A 24,255-nucleotide genomic window follows, 5' to 3' on the forward strand; every position below is an offset into this window, starting at 1 on the left:
TCATTCCTAAAGCGGATTGATCCTTTTCGATTCCCTCCACAACATGAACTAGGTTCCATAGCTTTTAGTTAATTTTAGTTCAATCTTTCTTTGGCAACGGTAAGATCTAGATGAACGATTGGAGCACAAAGAACTAGGTGAACGAGAGCAAATAGGAACGACTAGATTAAAATGAACTAGCTGAACGAAAGTCTGCAACTAGTACCGATCGTTCCTTTCGCAGAATAGTTTCTTTGAACTAGTTTCGGTCGGAACGATCCAACTGTAGCAGACAGTGTGGGCGAAAATTCGTGGCAGATATTTTCACATCCCTCGAGTGGACGTTCAACTAATCCTATACAAAACAAAACTTCTGATCTTCCAATCATCAGCACACGTAATGATTTTCTCGATGAATGGAGGAAGAGCTCCGGGGTTTAAGCTTTATATTTCGTAACTCCACTTATCACTAAACCCACATATAATTGCTTATTCTACGTTTAAATCTTGCACAGAAGAAATGGTTCTAGCAGTCCCCAAATGGTGTGTCACGAATGCCAGGATCAAAGATTTTTCATAGGTCAAATCCAACCTCATAGATTGTTTGGCTTTGTCTTCGACTTAAGATGAAACCACTGGATAGTTATCCCAGATACTAGGAAGGAATATTGCCTCAAGAGTAGAGTTGTGTAGTCGAGTTCTTTTCTAGAAAGGAACTAGTTCCATAATATAGTTCCTTCGATCCATATAGTTCCGACTCCTAGATAGTGCATTCAAATAACTTTCTTTCTCCCTCCCTTCCATCGTTCTTTTCGTTTTGCCCTTCACATAGTTCCATATAGTTTGAAATGTTTTCGAAAAATGATGTGTCATGATATAAAAAAACCACTACCGTTCTATAGCTTGTTCATGTTTTCATATCCACGGGGCGAATTTCTTTTCCAGAAATGAACTAAATCCTTCTCGACATGTAATTCCGACTCCTAGATAGTTTATTGAATCTCTCTTTCTCTCTTTGTTTTTCTTTCTAATTCCGGGTTGATTCGTTGGACGGTGAAAAATGTTTTAGGAATGAAAGTTGTTTCAATAGTGGCGTTGGGTTTACGGAGCGATGTGATCTTTCTTGTTCTTTTTATATAAATGATGTTTGTCACTTCCTTTCTAGAAAGGAATTAGTTTCATATTAAAAATCCTTCCCTCCATATAGCTCCGACTACAAGATAGTCCATTCGAATCTCTCTCCTTCATCGTTCTTTTCGTTCACATTGTTCCATATAAATTGAAGTGTTTTCGAAGACGATGATAACATCAAAGACTTTTAATAGGACAAATCGAACAAACCGTTACCGTTCTATAGCTTGTTCTGATTTTCCGCTTATTCACGGATCCGAACAATAAGTTATTTTTCAAAAAGGAACTAGTTCCATAACTTCATATAGTTCTATTAAATAGTTCATTTTAATTTCTCTCTGTTTGTTTTTAATTTTTCACATAGTTCCGGGTTGATTCGTTGGTCGTTGAAAAAGGTTTTTGAAAGGAATGTTGACTCAATAGTAGAGTTTGGTTTATGGAGCGGATTTATCTTTCTTGTTCCTTTTCTAGGAATGATTTTTCTCGTTTCCTTTCCAGAAAGGATCTAGTTCCATAATAAAAATCCTTCCCTCCATATAATTCCTTCTTTCGTCGTTCTGTTCGCTTTTTTGTTCACATTGGTCCATATTACTTCATTTCATTAGTTGAACTATCTAGGTTCAATTAAATTTCTCTCTTTTTTACTCTAGTAGTTCCGGGTCGTTGGCTTGTAAAAAGGTTTTTGGAAGGATTGTTGACTCAATAGTAGAGTTGAGTTTATAGAGCGGATTGATCTTTCTCGTTCCTTTTCTAGAAAGGAACTAGTTTCTTATTCCATTTACTTCGAACTCCTAAATAGTTACATAGCATTTTATCCTTGGCTGAAGATGAGTTGGACAATCTAGTTCACAGAGTTGGAAAATCTAGTTCACGGAGAAATTTTTTTTCTCTATTTATTCCTATAAAGGAAATAAATGCTTCCCTACATATATTTCAGACTTCTAGATAGTTCTTTTGTTTTGTCGTTCACATAGTTCCACTTTGAAAAAAATTCATGGAGCGGACCGACATTGCTTGCTCCTTTTCTAGAAAGGAACTACTATATTTTTCCATTCACTTCGAACTTCTAGATAGTTTTATAACATTTTATTCTTGACTGACAACATTAAAAAATTTTAATAGGTCTAACCCAACTAACGCCTACCGTTCTACAGCTTGTTTTGATTTTCCGCTTATTCACGGAGCGGAGTCCTAGATAATTCATTTGAATCTCTCGTTTATCGCTCATTTTGCATTATCGTTAGATCTGTGTTGCTTCGTTGGTGGATAAAAAAGATAGATTGTAAAATGCATTGACGAGCGTACGTTTTGCATGGAAGAGAAAGTTCGAAGAATACAGGAATGAGATCAGAAAAAGGAACGAAATCAGATGAAATAATAATGCCAAATAAAGAAACGAGATAAACAAATGGAACTACATGAACGAGAGAGTCGCAACTAGTTCCGATTATTCCTCTCTCGGATTAGTTTCAATGAACTACTTCGCTACGGAACAACCCTAGAACACTGGTGCACAAAATAGTACGATAGGTTTGATGGTTAAATACTTATTCTCTCTACTCCCGGTTACGCTCTAATTTAGTTCTGTTCTCAATTTCTGTTCAACACCGCCTTAGAGTCTTCCGTGAAAGTACCTTCTGGACGGAACAGATTTTGTTCGACATGTCATCTTTTTGCATAATCTCTCTCGAGATGTTCGGCAATCTTTATTTCAATTGACGGGCGTAGCGTCCTGACAGACGCTACCGTAACTGTCAGATTCGACACAATAGAAAGAGAAGGTTGCAGATACAATCATCCATGGTCCTTTGGAGAATTCGTGTGACATGCTTAAGGGTAAACTTATTAGTAGTTTCACGGATTCAGATGCGAATCGTATCGAAAAGCTATTGACGAACTTTGAGCTAGTGGACATCTCTGTCTACCAGAGGTAAGTATTTTTTGCCCTAATTATGAGGATATATTTTTTTTCGTGGACGTACCCGGTTACCCTTTTATTTGACCCGAATGTTCGGATACGGGTACCCGGAAGGGGTTATCTCAACACCCAACAAAGGTTACGCGACCGAATTTCCTTGTTTTTGTGGGGTTCTGAGGCCATATATTTTCATTCACAACAGATATCATTTAAGTCAGGTGAGGGATTATGATTGGGGTCCAAACCCCAGTTTTGTGACTCTACTTTCCAAACGGTTTGAGATAACCTCAATGGAAAGGTATTTTCATAAGCATTCAATTGAAACCCGGATGTTGATTTCCATTTTAATTCCCTTGTTGTGATATCAGTCGAGTAGAACGCTGGTTTCTGCGGATTCTGACCTATGACCTATGTTCTTTCTTCGGGTATTCACTAACAAGAATATATCTGGGGCTGTACTAACGTCTCGTAATTTACTTTATGCTACCCGAACGCCAGAAGGGATGGATAAATCTCAGAACTTTCTGAATTCTTATTAATTGAGTTTCTTATATTTGAGTCGTTTTTTGGAAGTGGTTTAAGTCCATATTTTGAAATATTTAAATTTTTGTGGATTTGTGCCCTTAAACATGTCTAGAAACCCATGATGTGTAACAGAACCTAAAATGGACTTAAACCGCTTTCAAAATAAACGACTCATTTAAGGGAAGTGTGGCGATTAGAAGTGACGAATGACAATTATAAGGTGATGGTCTGAGGCATGAGGAGCCTCGGTATTTCTATACCTTCATGCGTTGTGTTGTTCTCTCAGTCGATGTATATAGAGGAGATACTAGTATTTAATAAAACACTAACCATTGCAAAGCCTAATAGAAACTTGGATTTATTTACTTTTCGTTTTCGAGTTAGAGAAACCTTTTTATTTTCAAAAATTTTCCGTTCTTGTCCCAACATCTTGTTTTTGTTGCCAATTAAGTGAAATCGTATCGAATGAAATGATGTTATGGTGCTGATGTTTTTATAATAATATATATTTTTGCTTTGCAACAAAATAAAAGTGTGTGTGTTTTTCTTTATTTCGAACATGATTTTCATTTTGGTAAACAGCACAACTCACCCGCTATCGAGAAGACAGCTGGTTTTTTATTGTAATGAAATAATCGGATAGGATACAAATAAAAGAAAAATGTGAAAGAAATGGAAAGCTTAGCTTTAGCAAAGGAAAGCATTTGATTTGTTTTGAGTTTTTAGAGAAATAAATTAGTGCAAGATTTTGTGCAGATAGTGAGGTTGGATTTTAATGTGGTGTGGATTCATCATGTTTTTTCTTAGAATTTTTGTAAAAGTATGACCTCCTAATTAAAATGTTATGTAGCCCTATGTTCCTTGTTTTATTTTCTATAGAAATAAATTAGCTGACCCTTGGGTCCAAGTTTTTTCTAAAGAAAAAAATTCACAGACCCCTCGGTCTAAGTTTTTTTATTCACCAAAGAATTTACAGACCCTAGGGTCTATGTTTTTCTGCGGCTTGTTTCAAAGTTTTTGTTGATAAAAACCAATTCACAGACCCTTGGCTCTTAGTTTTTTCTATAGAACAAAATTCACAGACCCTTGGGTCCAATTTTTTTCTATAGAAAAAATTCACAGACCCTTGGGTTTGAGTAGAATTTTAGGTTTCAAATTAAAAGAAATTCTGCCCGCCCCCAATTGACATCTGTTCTTACGTGTTATTTGTTTTGAAAAAGTTTTTTTTAATAGGTGTTCCAAGTTCTAAGTGTACCACATCAATTCTGGGGAAATTGTTGTTCTATAATTTTAGTAATTCTTACCTTAAACTAGGCATTGATTTGCCCTTGATCAAATTACTAGCCGGTTCTCTGGAAATCATTGATGCCGAACGTGACAGCTTCTTTTCACCAGTATCCAAACTCCGGTGGTATTCCTTGGAAAAAAAATAGAAGATGCTATGAATATGGCGAACAACTGGGGAAAATACATTTAACATTGAAAAGGGAACACTGAACAAGAAACATATGCAACGTGGGTGAAATGCAAGTAAAATAGGTTATATATTCTGGAACAATTTTGCGTTATATAAATATTTCGAATGGGTGTAGGAAACAACATTTAAGGGGATTGTGGTGGTACGGACTTAAATGCAATGCAGGGCTCAGAGGTTGTATATATTTTCTATAGAAATATGTTTTCAACACCCAAGGACCCAAGGTTCTGGAATTTAAAAAAAAAATAATGGATCCAAGAATCTATAGAAAAAAAACTTTGGCCCAAGGTTCTGCGAATTTTTTTCCATACAAAAAAAGTTAGACCCAAGGGTCTGCGATTTTTTCCATACAAAAAAAAAATTAGACCCAAGGATCTGCGAATTTTTTCTATAGAAAAAAAAGTAGGGCCCAAGGGTATGGGAATTTATTTTTATATAAAAAAATCAGACCCAAGGGTCTGTGGATTTTTTATAGAAAAATCATGGACCCAGTGGTCTGTGATTTTTTTCTACGCCAAAAACTTGGACCAAAGGATCTGTTTATTGTTTTCTATATAAAAACCACTACCCAAGGGTCTACGAATATTTGCCGTATAGAAAAATTTGAACCCCAATGGGCTGCGAACTTTTTCAATAGAAATGACTTGAACACAAAGGTCTGCGAATTTTTTCTATAGAAAAAACTTAGATCCAAGTGTCTGTGAATTTTTTTTCTATACAAAAACTTACATCCCAGGTTCTGAGAATTTTCTTCTATAGAAAAAACTTGGACCAAAGGTTCTGCAAATTTTTTTCTGTAGAAAAAACTTGGACCAAAGGTTCTGCGAATTTTTTTCTATAGAAGAAACTTGGACCAAAGTTCTGCGAATTTTTTTCTATAGAAAAAAATTGGAGCTAAGGTTCTGCAATTTTTTTTTCTATAGAAAAAAATTGGACCCAAAAGTCTGCCAATTTTTTTCTATAAAAAATGTACCCAACGGTCTATGAATTTTTTTTCTATAGACTCTGAGAATTTTTGCTGTGAGTACGACTCCGGAACACAGCCTATGAATGCATTAAGCCAGTACCAAAATGAGGGAAGTGGGATTGTGATGGATGGTAATATGAAGTAGTAGGTGTAGCTTTAAAGGTCTCATGCCACACAAAACAGACACAGTTAAATGGGGGAATACAAGTAAATGCAGGATTGATTAGCCATCGGGTTTGAAAGGGGTTCGTGGTTTTAAACACACAAATATTTAAACGCTTTGTTGTTGTTGCTGTTGTAATAAATATTTATCTTACTGCATGTTGCAGTGGTCTCTTGCCATTGGCTGAACCTGTATCAAGGCCTACTTTTTCCAAATTCTTTTCCGATTTTGAAAACATTTTCGTTTCGACAAATGCTCGCAGATCGGACATTTTGACACGTTTCTTTTTTTCGCTGCCACGTCGTTCCGCAGTGGGTGAGGCTTCTTCTGTAAGGAAAGAGAATGGTGTTAGGAATAATTTTTAATTGGAAGTTTTAATCAGAACTCACCCGCTAAACATGCTGTGATGGATGGTTCGGGTATTTCAATATAATCTTTATTTACGGAACTTCCAGGGCTATCACGATTATTACTATTCGGTCCCTGATAGAGGGAAATTTCGATGTGTGGTATGGGCAAGGAATTGGAACGTTTTCGTGGTTGATTTATGGAAATGGCAGCTTCTTCACCAATTTCACTTAGTCTGGATAAATAAATAAATAATTAATTAACTAATAATTAAAGTCTTTTGGAACCAAGGACTAAGGATTTTTTATAGAAAAATACTTGGACCCAAGGGTCTGTTAATTTTTTTCTATGGACAAAACAATGGACCCAAGGGTCTGTGAATTTGTTCTATAGAAAATACTTAGACCCAAGGGGCTGTAAATGTTTTCTATAGAAAAAGATTAGACCCAAGTGTCCGCGAATATTTTTTCTATAGAAAAACATTAGATCCAAGGTTCGGTGAATTGTTTTCCATAGAAAAACATTCGACCCAAGGGTCTGTGAATTTTTTTCTATAGAAAAACATTTGACCCAAGGGTCTGTGAATTTTTTTCTAAAGAAAAACATTTGACCCAAGGGTCTGTGAATTTTTTTCTATAGAAAAACATTCGACCCAAGGGTCTGTGAATTTTTTTCTATAGAAAAACATTCGACCCAAGGGTCTGTGAATTTTTTTCTATAGAAAAACATTAGATCCAAGGGCCTGTGAAATTTTCTATAGAAAAACATTAGACCCAAGGGTCTGTGATTTTTTTTCTATAGAAAAACATTAGTCCCAAGGGTCTGTGAATTTTTTTCTATAAAAAAAATAAGACCCTGTGGTCTGTGAATTATTTTCTATAGAAAAAAAGTTCGCAGAGGTCGGAATTTTTTCCTATAGAAAAAATAAGACCCTGTGGTCTGTGAATTTTTTTCTATAGAAAAAAAACTAAGACCCTGTGATCTGTGAATTTTTTTCTATAGAAAAACATTGGAACCAATGGTCTGTGATTTTTTTATATAGAAAAATACTGTATCCAAGGGACTGTGAATTTTATTCTATAGAAAAACATTGTACCCAAGGGTATGTGAATTTTTTTCTATCGAAAAACATTGGATCCAAGTCTCTATGATTCTTTTACTGTAAAAACATTTCCACCTTAAAGGGTTCTCACACTCACCTATTATACAAATACTGAAGACTCCAAAAGATACCCTCCTCCTGCCAATGTGATATGAACAGGCAACGCATAACACCCACATCCAAAAATGTGGCCGCTGAGACATCAGCATTTACACTTTCCGATTTATCTGATTCCGTCTCCCTCTCCACAGAGGCACTACGTTTCTCCTTCATGGAAGCTCCACGCATCAACTCCTGCTGATCGAATTCAAATTTCGTCGACGGCTTATCCTTATCCCTTGAATGTATGGACTGGCGACTGCCGCGACGACTTTGTGGTTGTTGTTGGGTCAGCAGGCTAGCATCGGCCTATCGATCGGTGTCATGTAAAACAAAAAATATTGAAAATTAGAAAACCAATTCGGATCGTAAACGATAAAGCATTTCAACAATTACAGTAAAAAACGAATTGTCCATTAAATGGGAAGCAGAAGGTAAACGAAAAATAACAACACGTTCATCTTCAACACTGGATGCTTCTTCGGGTATGGTTTCGGGGAAAAATTCCTTGGGCGATGACACCCAAGAGCTCTAAAAACATTTAATATTCCAAACATAATATATGTATGTATGTGGGTGGTTATCAAAAGAAAGAAAACGAAAACGAAAAAAAAATACAAACATTCATATTGAAAAATTACACACATATATAGAAAAAGATATTTTTTGTTTTTGTTGTTGTTTTGTTTTGCATAGAACAAAGCTGTTGAGGCTTTAGCTATGGCGGAAAATGTTATTTATGCGGTACATACCTCCTCATCCTGACGCGTTGTGTGATCGGATCCCACACTTTGTGGTGAGTCGACTTTGGGGGACATGGCATCTACGCTGAGGGATTGTTTTCCTGAAAGGATATATTTTTTTAATTTTTATATTCAGATCGGAACCAGGAAATTCTGATGATTTTTTATAGAAAAATATTTTGTAAAGACACAAGGGTCTCTGATTTTCCAATAGGAGGGACTCTATAGAAAAAAATTGGACCAAGGGTTTGTACATTTTTTTCTATAGAAAAAACTAAGACTCGTGGGTTTGTGAATTTTTTCTATAGAAACAACTTGTGCCCAAGGGACTGTGATTTTTTTTCTATAGAAAAAACTAAGACACAAGGGCTTGTGATTTTTTTCTATAGAAAAAATCAAGACCCAAGGAGACCCAAGGGTCTGCGAATTTTTTGATATAGAAAAAAAACTAAAACCCAAGGGTCTGTGAATTTTTTCTATAGAAAAAACTAGGAACCAAGGTTCTGTGAATTTTTCTTGTAAGGCCCATGGGTCTCCGAGTTTTTTTCTATAGAAAAAAGCTAAGACCAAAGGCCTTTGAATTTTTTCATTGGAAAAAAAGATCCAAGGGTCTGAACATTTTTTTAGAAAAGGCTAACCCCTATGGGTCTGCGAATTTTTTCTATAGAAAAAACTAGGACCCAAGGGTATGCGATTTTTTTTCTTTAGAAAAAATTTTGATCCAACTTGGAATTTTCATACTTACGTCCTGTAAAAACATCTGTTGATCCTTTTGGTGTGGGAGCACACAATAGATTACGTGCCTTAGGCTTTACAGGAGCTGTAAAACAGGGAGCTCCCGGGGCACGATTATCCCACATGCCCTGCCATAACTTAATGCCATTTTCTAAACGACAATTTTGGAAATCGGATTCCTTTAAATGATGGATAATGGGAGCAAATAAATAGACAAAGAGCTGCAAAGGAAATCAACCGAAAATTAAAAATTTCCTTCAATAATTTAACCTGCAAAAATCTTACCGTAATTGTGGGCACCGAAAATAAATATTGTTCCATTGATTTTCCCTTCGTGTCACCATCCGTGACCATACCACCACCTCCTAGACCACCTTCGTCTCCAGCACATTCCTCCGCCGCATAGAGTAATATCCACTGCATTGCATACAACAATGTTGTTTCAATTTGTCCTATTGCCTGCATATCCTTGACGCGATTGTGCAGCAAAGCCGATACACAATGCATAACATGGGGCAGGGCGGCTTGCAGCAGACGCCATCGTGGTATGGCAGCCAGGCCATCCGTCAGAGAAGGTGATAAACCAAATTGTATATTCAGAACCACGACCTTTTCAAAGGACTAAGGAATTGAAAAATGAATATATATTTAGAAAATATTCAATATTTTGAAGAAAATAAAAACTCACCTTACACGCTCCCTTCGATTCCTATTGGTTCCAAATATTTTCAGCAAAATAATTAATAATTTTTATTAATATTAGTATTGTTATTATTTATATATAATTGCAATGTATGTGAGGGGGGAGTTTCGAGTAACTTTTTTTTTGTAACACAAATATAAGAGAACATTTAAACATCAAACATAAAATGGTATGAAAAAAGATTTAACTTTACACAAGAACATAGAAGAAAGTACGTGTAAAACATAATAAAAGATATATACAAAAGTTCAAGTTGTTCGGAGATAAGCTGTGTGACATATAATGTAACATAAATATTAAAAATTGTATTGACAAAATATCAACGAATGATTTCGGTTCCATTCATCATTCCAGGTGTTGCGTATAATTCGAGAAACCCATATGCCAAAAATACTGAAACGTAGGTAAATGTAAAATACTGCAAAGTCCTTAAAATACATAAAATGTGATTAACATTTTCCACCATGAGATGTTTTAACTGTTGAGAACTCTCAATGTCAAATTGCTGTCACTTCGTATCGGAAAGACGTAAAAGATCCTTATAATACATAAAATGAAGCGGGCATTGTTTTGAACATTTTTCGCTTATGGTATTTTACCTAAGAAAATCTGAAATGGTTATTTTGGACTAGGACTTTTAAACCAGTTAGGAAAGTAGTAAAGTAGGACGGGGCCGACTATATGATACCCTTCACCACTATGGGTATATTAAAGACCATAATTAACATGAAATTGGATGAAATAAAATTTGTGATATTTATCTAAATGTGAATCGGACTAGATTTATCCATAAACATGTCATTCGTTTGGGACAAAAGTATGAAAATCGACTTCAAACAAATCGACTTCTAGAAAACGCAACTACGTAATTCTATGCTCAATTTTGTACGGTGTGCAAAATTTGATGTCAATCTGACAAACATGAGGAGTTTGATGTACAATTTACTTAAAATCGGACGAAAATATATATGGAAGCTATATCCAAATATGAAACGATTTCAACGAAACTTGTCACAGGTTAAGTTATACTAATTTCGGTACGTTTAGTTCCTATCAGCCATATATTGGTTTCTTGGTGCGTCAATTACTTCATATCAGCTATATCTAAATCTCAACCGATTTTTACGAAACTTGGCACACAAAATTCTGGACTAAATTCAGTACGTTATGCAACATAAGAACTTTGGCACATTATTTAAATTAAAACGGACGAAAAAATATATATCTAGATCTGAACCGATTTTCACGAAACTTGGCAGACATCGCTCTAGGCTCAATTCAATACGTCATGCCAAATTTCGTGCAAATGGGAAGATATATAGGGACTTTGGTAAACCATTTACCTTAAATCGGACGAAACTATATATGGGAGCTATATGTAAATCTGAACTGATTTTCTCGAAACTTGGCACACAACATTCTGGACCTAATTCAGTACTCTGTTCCACATTTCATGCAAATCGAAAGATACAGAGGGACTTTGGTGCCCCATTTACCTTAAATCGGACGAAAGTATATATGGGAGCTATATCTAAATCTGAACCGATTTTCTCGAAACTTGACACACATCATTCTGGACACAATTCAGTACGCTATGCCAAAATTCGTGCAAATCGAAAGATTTTCAGGGTCTTTGGTGAACCATTTACCAAAAATCGGACAAAAATATATATGGGAGCTATATCTAAATCTGAACCGACGTTTTTTCCCAATTTCAATAGGGTTCGTCCTTGGGCCAAATAAATGAGCTGCACCAAATTTCAGCCAAATCGGATTAAAAATGCAACCTGTACTTTGTTTACAATTTAACATCAACAGACAGACGGTCGGACGGACATGCATAAATCGACTTAGAAAGTGATTCTATGCATATTCTCAAAAGGAACCATGTGTCTATATCGTTTATTTTTGCCTGTTACAAACATATGCACAAAGACATAATACCCTGTACCACAGTGTGGTGAAGGGTATAAATATATAAAATGAGGAGGGACCTGCGTTAGAGCATATGTCAAAACATGGACGTTTAGTAAAATTGGGTGGGTTTCTGTCCTCGTAGAATCCGGATTATCAGGCTAGAAATAAAATGGATATATACGAGGAAAGGTTTGCGTATTAAAGTGTGTGCTTATAATTTTGGCTATGTGGGTATATATCCATTATCAAAGTAAATCCGTAAATATCCGCCTTTTCGTCTGTTGTAATCACGCTAGCCTCTAGACAAAAATTTGCATGGAGTTGCAAATACGATCCATGTTTAGGCATATTCATATAATGATTTCCACAATTTTTGGTATTTTTTGATTTTGATCATGTTAGATATTTATATTGTAGATATTTTTTTCTTTTGAATTCAAACTATTAGCATCCGAAAAGTTCTAAAATGTACTAAATTTTTTACAATTTCGTAGCATGTAAACGGATAGAGCTAAAAAATTTAAATTTGGGATGCGAATCAAGATTGAGAGGTAAGGTCGATATGAGGAGGTGGTTTTGAAAGTGTGTACTCATGTGTACGAAATGCATTATATGGTACTATATTTAGTACAATTTCAATTTAGAGGTACGGATGGAGCTTGTAACGTGACCGCTACATTTCACACCACCTTATTATATACCCCTCGTTAATATAATAATAGGATACCTACATTTAAGCAACTCACTTCAACATCAATGAACAATCATGAAACTATTGTCGAGGTATAGGAAAGTAATTCTCATTCACTTTGTGTTGTCGTACAGATAAGAGCAAGGTAGATATATAAGGTAGCCGAATTGGGAATATGATATGTCAAAATTGTTATCAAGGCGAATAAAAACGTATTCGCCTTATATTTTTCCACCAATCAGAACAAAGCATTTTTGAAGTTTTATAAAATATTTTTTTTTTAATTTGTGTGCTTTTTTGCAAATATTAAATTTATGAATTAAAAATAGCATAAACGATAAAAATGATTCGGCGATCTTAAGGAATTGATGACAAGGAATACATTTTTGGAGATACGAAGACGTGGAACCATTTTGTTTTCTGCGGTAGTAACACCTCAGCATACCAAACACAACATAAGTGAAAATCTAGATGCTAAATTACAACCAAATGAATGAAATCGGGACGTATCATTATATGGAAGCGAATAAAGAGAGTTTTGCAATAAGAATCCAAAATGGGAAATTAATCCAACTGAATTCTAGCAATATTCAGTACAAAAACTCCAGACTGGTTTCCTGGTTCAGTATTCTTATCATATGTAAAAGTTTGCAAAATTGTCTATTCTGAAGGTCTCATTCGAAGATGAATCATTTTCCTTTCGATTATTGGTATTGTTTAACGTGAAAAACGGCACCAAATAGTTATAGAAAGTCACAAGACTTCTTCCTATAGAAGTTTTGTGAAGGCATCCTGGACATGGCCGATATTTATTTGGTTCTTTGCTTCTTCAGAAATTTGCTTTTTCATTATTATTTATTTTTTTCATTATATTTTATTTTCACTGCGATGTCAAGAACAACAAATTTACATATAATGTTACCTTCAGCTGGCTTGATACGGTTACATTATGAATATACCTTGGATAAGTGTTCCAGTTTTCATTGGCAGAGATGGTCGAGAGCTGGAGTTAGACCAAGTACGAGAGAAACCGACTTGTGGCAGTGTCCGCAGTCGCAGGACCTTGTACCGAACATAGCCGAAGCCTTCGACCTGCGATTCGTTCGCTACCGCCACTCGTTCGCTTCCTGCGACTCGTACACTTCCGCGAATTGTTCGCTTCCGCGACTCGTACGCTTCCGCGAATTGTTCGTTTCCGCGAGTTGTTCGCTTCTATATAACTCTTCTCGTTTCAGAAGGAGTTTGAACGAAGGGCCCCACCGATTACTACTACCCGAGCCGACTACTACAAGCCGAGTCGACTACACAATCCGAGCCGACTACTTCAACCCGAGCCGAATACTTCAACCCGAGCCGACTACTTCAACTCGAGCCGACTACTTCAAGCCGAGCCGACTACTTCAACCCGAGCCGACTACCTAAACCTATACAACCGAGGCCGACTATACAAATACAGCTGAGTGCCACAATCGGCAGTCAACCCATCAGCCCGACGGAACGAGTCCCAACACACCGAAACGACAACCAACGAATTAATAACTCCATCGTATTGAAGATCCCGCATGTTATTCTCTATCTAAACACAGAAGTATTTTTTAACTTTAACTTTTAATAATTTAACTTTTACCACTCGTGTTTTCTAATTTAAGGTTTGTGGGTCCTTGAGTTGACCCTGGCTGCGATTAAGCTTACTTCAGCCTTATACAAAACCACTCGTTATAAGCTGGAACTGTGAAATTTGAAATAAACATTACCGTCGGAGTGTAAGAATAGGAAATGCAAGTAGTTTTGGAAATTTTTTACTTATGTGTACGAAGAGTACAAAATCGTTCAATAATTGATACAATTTGGATTTGGGTGAATTATGGGTACTCAATGATATTATACTTGGCACAATTTGAATTTTGGGTTAACCGATAGAGCTGAAATCCTAAAATTTGGAGTTAGGATCACTGTTGGTGTGTAGGATTGGGGTATGTTGGAAGTTTTGGAAATTCTTACTAATGTGCACTAAATTTGGTACAATTTGAATTTTAGGTGAACCGATAGAACAGGAATATTAAAATTTGGAGTTCGGATCACTGTTGGAGTGTTGGATTGGGTTATGGATGTAGGTTAGGAAATTTGGACTTACGGGTACTAAATGGTACTACATTTGGTACACTATGAATATTGGATGAACCGATATGTTAAGATAATCAAATGGTTTGAAAATTCAAACTGTAAGTATATAAAAAGTGATTTAATGGGTATCGAGGTTTGTGTAGAGTTATGGTTACGCGTTGGTTTTAGCACTTTTATTATAAATGATATTGGGAAACTAATGTATTTATGGCCGCATTTATTTATAAAGCTTTAAGTCCCAATATTCCACACAAGCAACAACATTTTTAGTGGTTCATATCCGCTCACTGAAAATGTGTATATATTTGATATACACTGGTGGCCAAAACTAAATCAACTAGAACTACAAGGTTAAAAAATGCCGCATATCTTTTTAAAAAATAAAGATTTCGTATTAAGTTTTTCAATTTTAAATCTGGTTCTTTATTCACTTAAAAAAATTTGTAATGTAAATCTCATTTATCTCAATTTTTGCTTTGACAAAACCAAAGCAACTCTACAGTACAAATATATTAGCTCTAAAAGTTAAGTTATTTTTACCTTAATAACTGGATGGATTTTAAATGAATTTTATTACAATAACATGTGCCTGGTTATAAATTGTGACGTACTACCAAATATATATGGGCAATATTGTCAATTTTGTAATATTCCATTTTCAAAAAATCAGCATTTTTGTTTTTGTGGCACATCTATGATTTTTGGTACACATATAGAGAAAAATGTTCTGACTCCGAAGCCGTTCGCGATCAAAATTTTGGTTGATGCGCGCAAAAGTTATCGAGGTTTTAATTTTGGGCATAAGAAAAAAATCTTAAAATTACGCCGTTTATTATATTGACCAAAAACGTTGATATAAATATGAGAAAAATAAAAAATATATAGCAGATTACATCAATATTTTCATTATATTAATGACATACACACACCTAAAAATTAATTTAAAAATATCTACACAATCTAAACATGGTGAATCAAATGATATCAAAATCACACAAGTCCGTGTAGCGGTTTCTAAATCAAAGCGACATCAAAACAAGATATTGAGGAAAAATATTTGTTTTTGGTTCGAAAAAACAATGTCATCATATTTATTTTTTTAATTGTATACAAGAAATTTCGGAAAAAAATGTTGGGGTTATTCTGATATTTTACCAGAATTTCGCCGAAAAATTGACATATATAATAATAATCACTTTTTGTGTATAAGTATACGCCTTGCGGATTATATCAAGACCCTTCCGATAAATCTTAGAGTTCTATAAATAGAAATAAATCTTAAAAAAATAATATTATGAAATATACATTTTAAATTGCGTGTAAATCGCGCAATTCTCAAAATCATTTGATGCGCATGCGGTTTCCAGGAAGTACTAAAGTTTATCTTCCAATCCATACATATTTTGCGAAATTTCATTTGACGGCTAAGATGTGCCACACGTTACATTAAAGTACCCAAAAAATCGTAAAACGCGAATAATTTCCGAAAACTCCATATGCCATTAACGCGCATCCGATTTCGGTGTGCACCCTAAAAAAATACATCGATCTATACCGATTTCAATGTGGTCCATTAAGAACCATGGATGTGCCAGCTCACACTATTTTTGAGATAAATTGCGTACATCTCTCCTTCGGCTGAAGTTTTTAAAGTTCCGTTCTCGAAAAAGATCAAAATCCGTATGAGGTCATTTATTGAAGCGGAAATTATCCACAAAAAACGCAAATAAATCCGCGATATTTTCAAAAACATTTTTTGCCAAATTTCGGGTTTTTGGAAGGCCAGTTCCCGCCGTTCTAGTAGATGGATTTTCACGAAGACGATTTTATATCATTCGAAACGTAAAAACCTTATTGATCGCGGGCACCCATATCATTCAGTTGACAGATCTAAAAATTTGGCCCGAAAAATAGGTTTTTTAGAAATTTGATCGCACAAAATTCGCACCTGCGGATGAGTATTACTCTGAAGCTGTGCATACTACATACACAAAATACATATCAAATTACGCAGATTCGCGACTACAATAATCTTATAATCGATTTTTAAAAATTCCTGTTTGCGTATTAAAGCTAGAAGTAAAATTAAAAAAGCACTCAAAATCAAGCTTCAAAATGTCAGCATTATTTAAAGGTAGATGCAGTTAAAATTTTGAAAAATGATACATAAGTGGCGTAGTCCCCATTTTGTTGGCTTCTAGTTTTCTTTTGACACGAAGACCGTGCAATGAGTGGCTTAGTCACAAATCGATAGAGAACATAAAAAAACTGGTTCGCCTCAACCTGTTTTTACACATTTTTTTACATTAACACTAGATTGCCGAAGGCAGTCATTTTGACCGTTTTTCAATTTCAAGTACAGAAACAATTGTGTATATTATGACACAGCTTTTTAAAATTTGGTGACTTTTTGTACCACATAGAACTACGTTTATTAATCATAGTAGCTGTTTCCTCCCCTCTTTCATTCCCCGTATTCACATGTGCTATACCTATATTGCCTGAAAGCGGTCATTTTGACCTTTTGTGAAATATTATATATCAAACTACTTTTATTATTGTATAAAGTAAATTTCTTATATGACCAGATCAGTACAACAACATCGAAACCCGTTTGCTACTCTAGAAACACAATCGAACATACAAATCGGGAAAAATAAATTTTATATTTCCAGTCGATTTCACTCTTCGAGTAAAGACTTCCTCTTTTTCGAACATTTTGCCCGCGCTCTTATTTTTTAAAAGGGGAAACTCGAGAGCCCTACCACCGAAAACAAATAATAACAACGTTTTGTATGATTGTAAATAATGTAAAAAATATTAAAAAATTAGTTAAAAAAATTTTCTTTACACAATAAAAATTCTTTCAGAATGAGGTCATTTTGACCGATTTTAGGCAATATAGGTATATACAAAATTCCCGTCTTTCTAGTGTTAAAGTAGACACAGCTTCCACCAAAATTGGCCATTGGCCAGAACCCATCCTACATGCACAATTTCGTGAAGATTGGTCCATAACTGTGGCTTGTATCGTGGTATAATGGATAGACGGACGGACACACATGTCTAGATCGACTCAGCTAGTCGAGATATGACGATCGGTATACTTAAAGGTGGGTCTAGGACCAATATTTCGCGGCGTTACAAACTCTTGGGGCTGCACAAAGCTATAATACCCTGACAACATAGTTGTGTAGGGTATAAAAATGGCTAGGACAAAATACAGTACAGATACAGTACAACTTCGGAAAACTGAATGGTGCGCCGCCTTTGGTGACGGATGAGTGTACCCCAGATATATGGCGCCTGTTTGTTCGAGAGATTAAATCGAAAACCAGGTATTTAGTAGATACAGGAGCAGATTTAACGGTATATCCTGTGTCACAATCCATGCGCAATCATCCTCCCAGTCAGCTTGTTCTGTATGCCGCAAACCAAACTCCGATTAGGACATATGGCACAAAAACTCTATTGCAAGTGTAAAGGATTCTGCTATTAAATGTATTTCAAGATTATCTGAATATACGCCATTGCTTCGAGAATTTAACGACTTAACAAAGATTAATTTCAAATCTAAAGCAAAACATTCAGTTAAGCAACATATCAAAACTACGCAGTTCCACATATTCATGATTTTGGTGCATTGCTGGATGGTAAGACTATTTTCAGCAAAATTGATTTGGTTAAAGCTTACCACCATATACCAGTGGAAGAAGATATTAAAAAGACAGTGGTAGCAACACCGATTGGAAATTTTGAATTTACTAGGATGGCATTTGGATTGTGCAACGCTGCACAAACATTCCAGCGATTTATGCACGAGGTATGTAGAGACTTAAAATTCGTTTACGTTTATATAGACGACATTCTCGTTGCATCAGTAAGTGCGGAAGAACATCAAAATCATCTTAGAAGATTATTCGAAAAACTGCGCCAATATGGTTTAACTATCAACATCGATAAAAGTGTTTTTGGAGTTGCGGAATTGTAATTTCTTGGGTATCTCGTAACAAAAGAGGGGTTAAAACCTCTTCCTAGCAGAGTTCAGGTAATACAAGCATATAAGAGACCCAGCACTGTCAAAGATCTTCGTCGTTTTCTGGGTATGATAAACTTCTACATACTATTTCTACCAGGTGTTGCAAAGTCACAAGCAATTTTACATAGCATTTACAACGGCAATGTGAAGGACGATAACAGCGATATAAGAGTTTCACAAACAAACAGCATCTTCCCACAGTTTCAGGATGCAAGGAATAGTATACCCAAGGATCAAATTGAGCATTTTATTGATTCGAAGCCTCGTAGGTGTGCTGCCGTAATAAAAAAATTGTACATTACTAGCAAAATTAGCTTTATAAGAAAAACTCAACAAGTTGCTTTAGTTTTGACCAATCAAAAATTGGTTCAATTTAGTTTTCAATAAGCCGACCATATGATACCCTACACAACTACCAATGAACTAACTAACTTTTTGCGGATCTGTATTCCGAGCCTGAGCAAAATTTTGAGATATTTGCTTATAATAGTGACCCCTAGAAAGCCTTGAAAACCAGATAATAATAATGTTTTCGTCCATTTCATTCCGCAAAATATCATCTGATCATTTATTATAGGCATTGTCCTTGACCATTTCCGGAACTCCGTGCATAGTTACGTGCATAAAAGAACATATTGTTGCTATCAATTTGACCGCTGGCCAGACCCGTTTCTCCGTACAAACGCCCGATAAAACGAAAGTTTTTGGTTCATTTGATCCCCAAAATATTAACCGATAATACCAATATCGAACGAAATTCAGTACAATGTATACTTACTATTACAACATACTTTTGGTTACAAATGCGTCGGATGACAAGAACCAATATATCCTTTTCAGTGACAAACTTCATTGAATTAGTAGGAAAGTATGTGTAAAAGTTATCCCACAAATATTGTGAGCTTTATTGTGAAAGTCAACAGTATTATACCCTATATGTTTATAACATACATACACAAAATATGTGCACCTTTGAAATTTATAAAGAAATCAGTGAGCAGTATAATCGGACGGACCCTACACAACTTGCACGAAAATTTAACTTTCTGTGGTTCTATATTCTGATATTGGGCAATATTTCGCGATATTTGCACTCTCTTGACCGTCTAGAAGTCAACAAATATTACTAAAATTCAGTACAGCCCTTCTAATTACTTGTCCAGATTCCCTTCACCGTGGGTTGTGTTGTGATGTTCAGCTTTCAACAAAACACAAAAATTAAGTTTTCGGTCCACTTCATCCCAATATTATTGTCTGATCATCACTGAAAATTATAACTGGAACCTCATGGAACATTTTAAAGCGATCAGCGCTATATTTCCGCCATCTAGTGTGGTAATGGTTTACTAAATAAATAAATACGTAAGCGCCTGTATATATTTACGTATAACTCCCACATCCGAGTAGATACGACAATATAATTGATATCAATTTAAGGGCCAACCACTCCTCATGGATACACTATCAACTTCTCGGCTCTATATTTTTCAGGAGTAAATATATAAGCTATAGAATACACATTTTGTCATTTTTCACACAAAAGTCAGGGTTCATTTGATCCGAAAAATACAGACATGCTTATTCTTTGACCCGATCCCTTTCTCCATGTAAAAATTCGCTATGTTTGGGCCATAACCTAACATATTAACCGATCTTTACCAAAAACAATAGGGGTATTCATTGGGCCGAACCCATCCTACATGCAACATTTCGTGAAGATTGGTCGATAAATGTGGCCTGTATCGTGTTTACAAATTATAATGGAAAGACGGACGGACGGACACACATGTTTAGGTCGACTCAGCTAGTCGAGATATGACGATCGGTATACTTAAAGGTGGTGTTTCGGTTTGTATAATGGAATATGTTTTGCAAAACTTTTCTAGAAAACCAAATCAGAACCTAAAATGGACTTAAACCACTTTCCTATGATGGACCCATTGGCCCACTCCTTCTGGTACATCCATCAGAAAGTACCAAAATTTTGAAAATGTTCAAATACAATATCAAGCGAACAGAATATTCATAATAGTTTTACCAGTCCTAAATAAAATCAAATACCAATGTGGGAACCATCGGTCCTCTCCTTTTCCTACTTCCTCGATATGGGTCAATATGTTAAAACTTTAAAAATATTATAGAGCGAATAGAGCATTCAATTAGGATAAGAGATCAGGAATCAGAAAATTATTTCAAACCAGTAAGGAAAGTAGTAAAGTCGGACGGGGCCGACTATATGATACCCTTCACCACTTTGGGTATATTCAACAGATGGAATTCTAGCAGACGTCGAATTTTTGAAGGACCATTAACATGAAATGAAGGATATATAGGGAAGGATATATAGGGACTTTGTTGCAACATTTACATAAAATCGATCCAAACTATATATGGGAGCTATATCTAAATCTGAACCGATTTTCACGAAATTTAACACACATCGTTCTAGACATAATTCAGTACGCTATCCCAAATTTCGTGCAAATCGAAGGATATATAGGGACTTTGGCGCACCATTTACATAAACTTGAAGGAAAATATATGTGGGGGCTATATCTAAATCTGAACCGATTTTCATGAAATTTAACACACATAGTTCTAGACTTAATTCAGTACGCTATGCCAAGTTTCGTGCAAATCGAAGGATATATAGGGACTTTGGTGCACTATTTATCAAAAATAAGACAAAAATATATATGGGAGCTATATCTAAATCTGAACCGATTTACACGAAACTTTGCACACATCATTGTAACTTAATTCAGTATGCTATGCCAAATTTCGTACAAATCGAAGGATATATAGGGACTTTGGTGCACTATTTACCTAAAATCAGACGAAAATATATATGGTAGCTATATATAAATCTGAACCGATTTTCACGAAATTTTACCCACATCGTTTTAGACTTAATTCAGTACGCTATGCCAAATTTCATGCGAATCAAAGGATATATAGGGACTTTGGGGCACTATTTACCTAAAATCGGACGAAAATATATATGGTAGCTATATATAAATCTGAACCGATTTTCATGAAATTTTAGACAGATCGTTCTAGACTTAATTCAGAATGCTATGCCAAATTTCGTGCAAATCGAAGGATATATAGGGACTATGGTGCACAATTTACATAAAATCGGACGGAAATATATTTGGGAGCTATATCTAAATCTGAACCGATTTTTCCCAATTTCAATAGGGTTCGTCCTTGGGCCAAGTAAGTGAACTGTGCCAAATTTCATCCAAATGGGATCACAAATGCGATTCTATGCATATTCTCAAAAGGAACCATGTGTCTATCTCGTTTCCTTTTGTCTGTTACAAAGATATGCACAAGGACATAATACCACAGTGTGGTGAAGGGTATAAAAATGTACACGAATGAATCGCTGATCATCCATAAATAATCATGGAAACTTTGGTACACGGCAAAAATCATCTCTAAGAAATCTTAATAGTAATTTGTGGCAGAGTTTAAGTCCATAATTTAGATATTTTCCTAAAATTGGAAATGTTTAAGGCCACATGAATATTTCCGTTTACGACCTACTGCGGATAGAAACTTTTAATACACGTTCTTTCAGACTAATCATGCATGCAAATCACTTACATCAAATCGAACTGAATTATATATGTGGCCTGGCTGTGTAATGGGTTTAGGTTAGGATATGTATTTGAAAATGCATTAGTTTGCTATAAAATCGTTATTTTATATTTTAATAAATCCTATAAGAGATGTTCTTGAGTATCTGATAGATTTCAAGTACAAATGCTAAGTATTTTCGAATATATAACCGATGTTCTGTTATTTTCCTTTAAAATTCTTGAAATCCACAAGTATTGTTTTAACCTCCACACTAAATAATTCGATATCGTAGAAACTCAAAACATCTAATATTATTTATTAATAATAATTATCTGAAGTTATTGCAAGAAAAAAGATTTCTACCGATATTCGGAACTAAAAAAATAACGAATTTAAAGTATGGGAAATATAACCAACTACAAACGAAATAAAATTTAAATAAAACAAAAAGTAATTTCGGTGATGGATTTGTGTACGGTTGACTGTTTCGGGTAACTGTTTTATTATTTTGAATTACCGCTCAAATGGCAACTTACATGGTGTCCCGGTGCATGTTGACAAAACTACATCAAATATTATATAAGACAGACAACAAGAAATATTAAATTGATTTATTTTTTGTTTTTTTTTTGTTGTTTTAGTATTTTTATTTTATTAAACAAAAGAATGGTGTTAGTAATAAAATATTCTAATTTTATATTTATTTTGAAGGATAATTTCATTTAGTTTTCATTTTTTAATATTAAAGCAACAAAAAAGTGGTTAAGTAACAATTGTTGACATAAAAAAACAGAACATTGAAAATATGTAGATTATTAAGCCACAATTAATGAGTATAAGACAATTGTATAATATGGGATATAATTTCAACACCAAAAAATTAAAAAAAAAACACACTTCAATATCAGTGATATTCGACGAGGCAATATGAATTTAAAATTCAAATTTCTTACTGTGATAGTTCCACAGTAAATATACAAATTCACTAAGTTGAAAATCCATTTCAGAGTTCACTTTGTAATTAGTCACACATACAATTGTCTTATACTTATATAATAATTGAAAACAACGTAAAAGTTTTAATTTTTTTTGATATTTTATTATTAAACATAAACAGCCGTATTTACAGCACATTTTTTTTTTAATCAAATTGTGTGGTTCCTGTTAAAGTCAATATTTTATGTATGTACAATAACAATTAGCTTAAATCACAATTCATTTTCTTTTTTCGATTTTTTCATTCATTTGTTGACAACAAAAAATAATTAAAAATGTAAAAAATATACTCACCATACAACTGGCTTCGTGTAACTTTCCTAGTTTTGGCCTTATAAACGGGGCAATTTGTTGCCATAGGAAAGTTTGCACCGATACCGGTAATCCCAAATCCTGTAAACCATCATCCTGATCGATATCGAATTCGTCATTGTTGTTTGAATGATTGTTGTTATTCGTTGTTGATGTATTGGTGACCATTTTCGTGTAGTTGTTTAGATAATTTCTTTAGAAATTCTTATTCCTTTTTTAATTTTGTTTAATATTTGTCATATTACATGATTTTAATTAAAGATCTGTAAAGAGAATATTTCTTTCGTTGATATATTTATTTTCACTATAGGCTGCAAGACTGAAAATTGTCGTTTCTAATTTGCTTTTATTCTACAAATGTGTACATACAAGTTCTGATTAAAACAATGTAATTTAATTTTTTAATCATTTTGTTTTTAGCGGTTGTTTACGTGCTCGTCCTTCTCTTAACCGGAACACAATTGAACTTGTGTTCTGCTCAAAGTTGGCTCGCCAAATGATGCAGTCAACATTTCAAATAGCCTATCGCATTTAATTTTGTACACATTTTAATTTAATACACTGTCTTATATCAATTTTTTTTCAAATAGAAAAAATTTAAAACACATCAAAATACGACTAAGAGCACATTTACATACAACAGAAAATTCGGGATTTAGGGCTGATGCGTCATTTATTTCCTAAAACCGGCACGATTT

The 24,255-nt window shown here is 34.7% G+C and overlaps 1 protein-coding gene across 1 annotated transcript in view; it reads right to left on the reverse strand.

Annotated features, from left to right (window-relative positions):
• LOC133326725 (protein unc-80 homolog) overlaps positions 1-23,725 on the reverse strand; it is a 52,416-nt gene extending 28,691 nt beyond the window's left edge. Inside the window, exons 1-12 of the mRNA XM_061535340.1 lie at positions 23,540-23,725; positions 22,786-22,812; positions 9,876-9,896; positions 9,473-9,808; positions 9,198-9,408; positions 8,462-8,553; positions 8,106-8,240; positions 7,708-8,018; positions 6,550-6,743; positions 6,315-6,487; positions 4,858-4,970; positions 4,146-4,163 (exon numbers count right to left, since the gene is read on the reverse strand). Of these exons, the coding sequence (XP_061391324.1) occupies positions 4,146-4,163; positions 4,858-4,970; positions 6,315-6,487; positions 6,550-6,743; positions 7,708-8,018; positions 8,106-8,240; positions 8,462-8,553; positions 9,198-9,408; positions 9,473-9,808; positions 9,876-9,896; positions 22,786-22,812; positions 23,540-23,725 (1,817 nt within the window). The remainder of the gene's footprint in view (positions 1-4,145; positions 4,164-4,857; positions 4,971-6,314; positions 6,488-6,549; positions 6,744-7,707; positions 8,019-8,105; positions 8,241-8,461; positions 8,554-9,197; positions 9,409-9,472; positions 9,809-9,875; positions 9,897-22,785; positions 22,813-23,539) is intronic.
• Positions 23,726-24,255: the final 530 nt, after the last annotated feature.

Source organism: Musca vetustissima, unplaced genomic scaffold (genome assembly GCF_032173495.1).
Source record: "Musca vetustissima isolate MV318-11 ecotype Yass unplaced genomic scaffold, APGP_CSIRO_Mvet_v1 utg39857, whole genome shotgun sequence".
Classification (NCBI taxonomy): Eukaryota; Metazoa; Arthropoda; class Insecta; order Diptera; family Muscidae; genus Musca; species Musca vetustissima.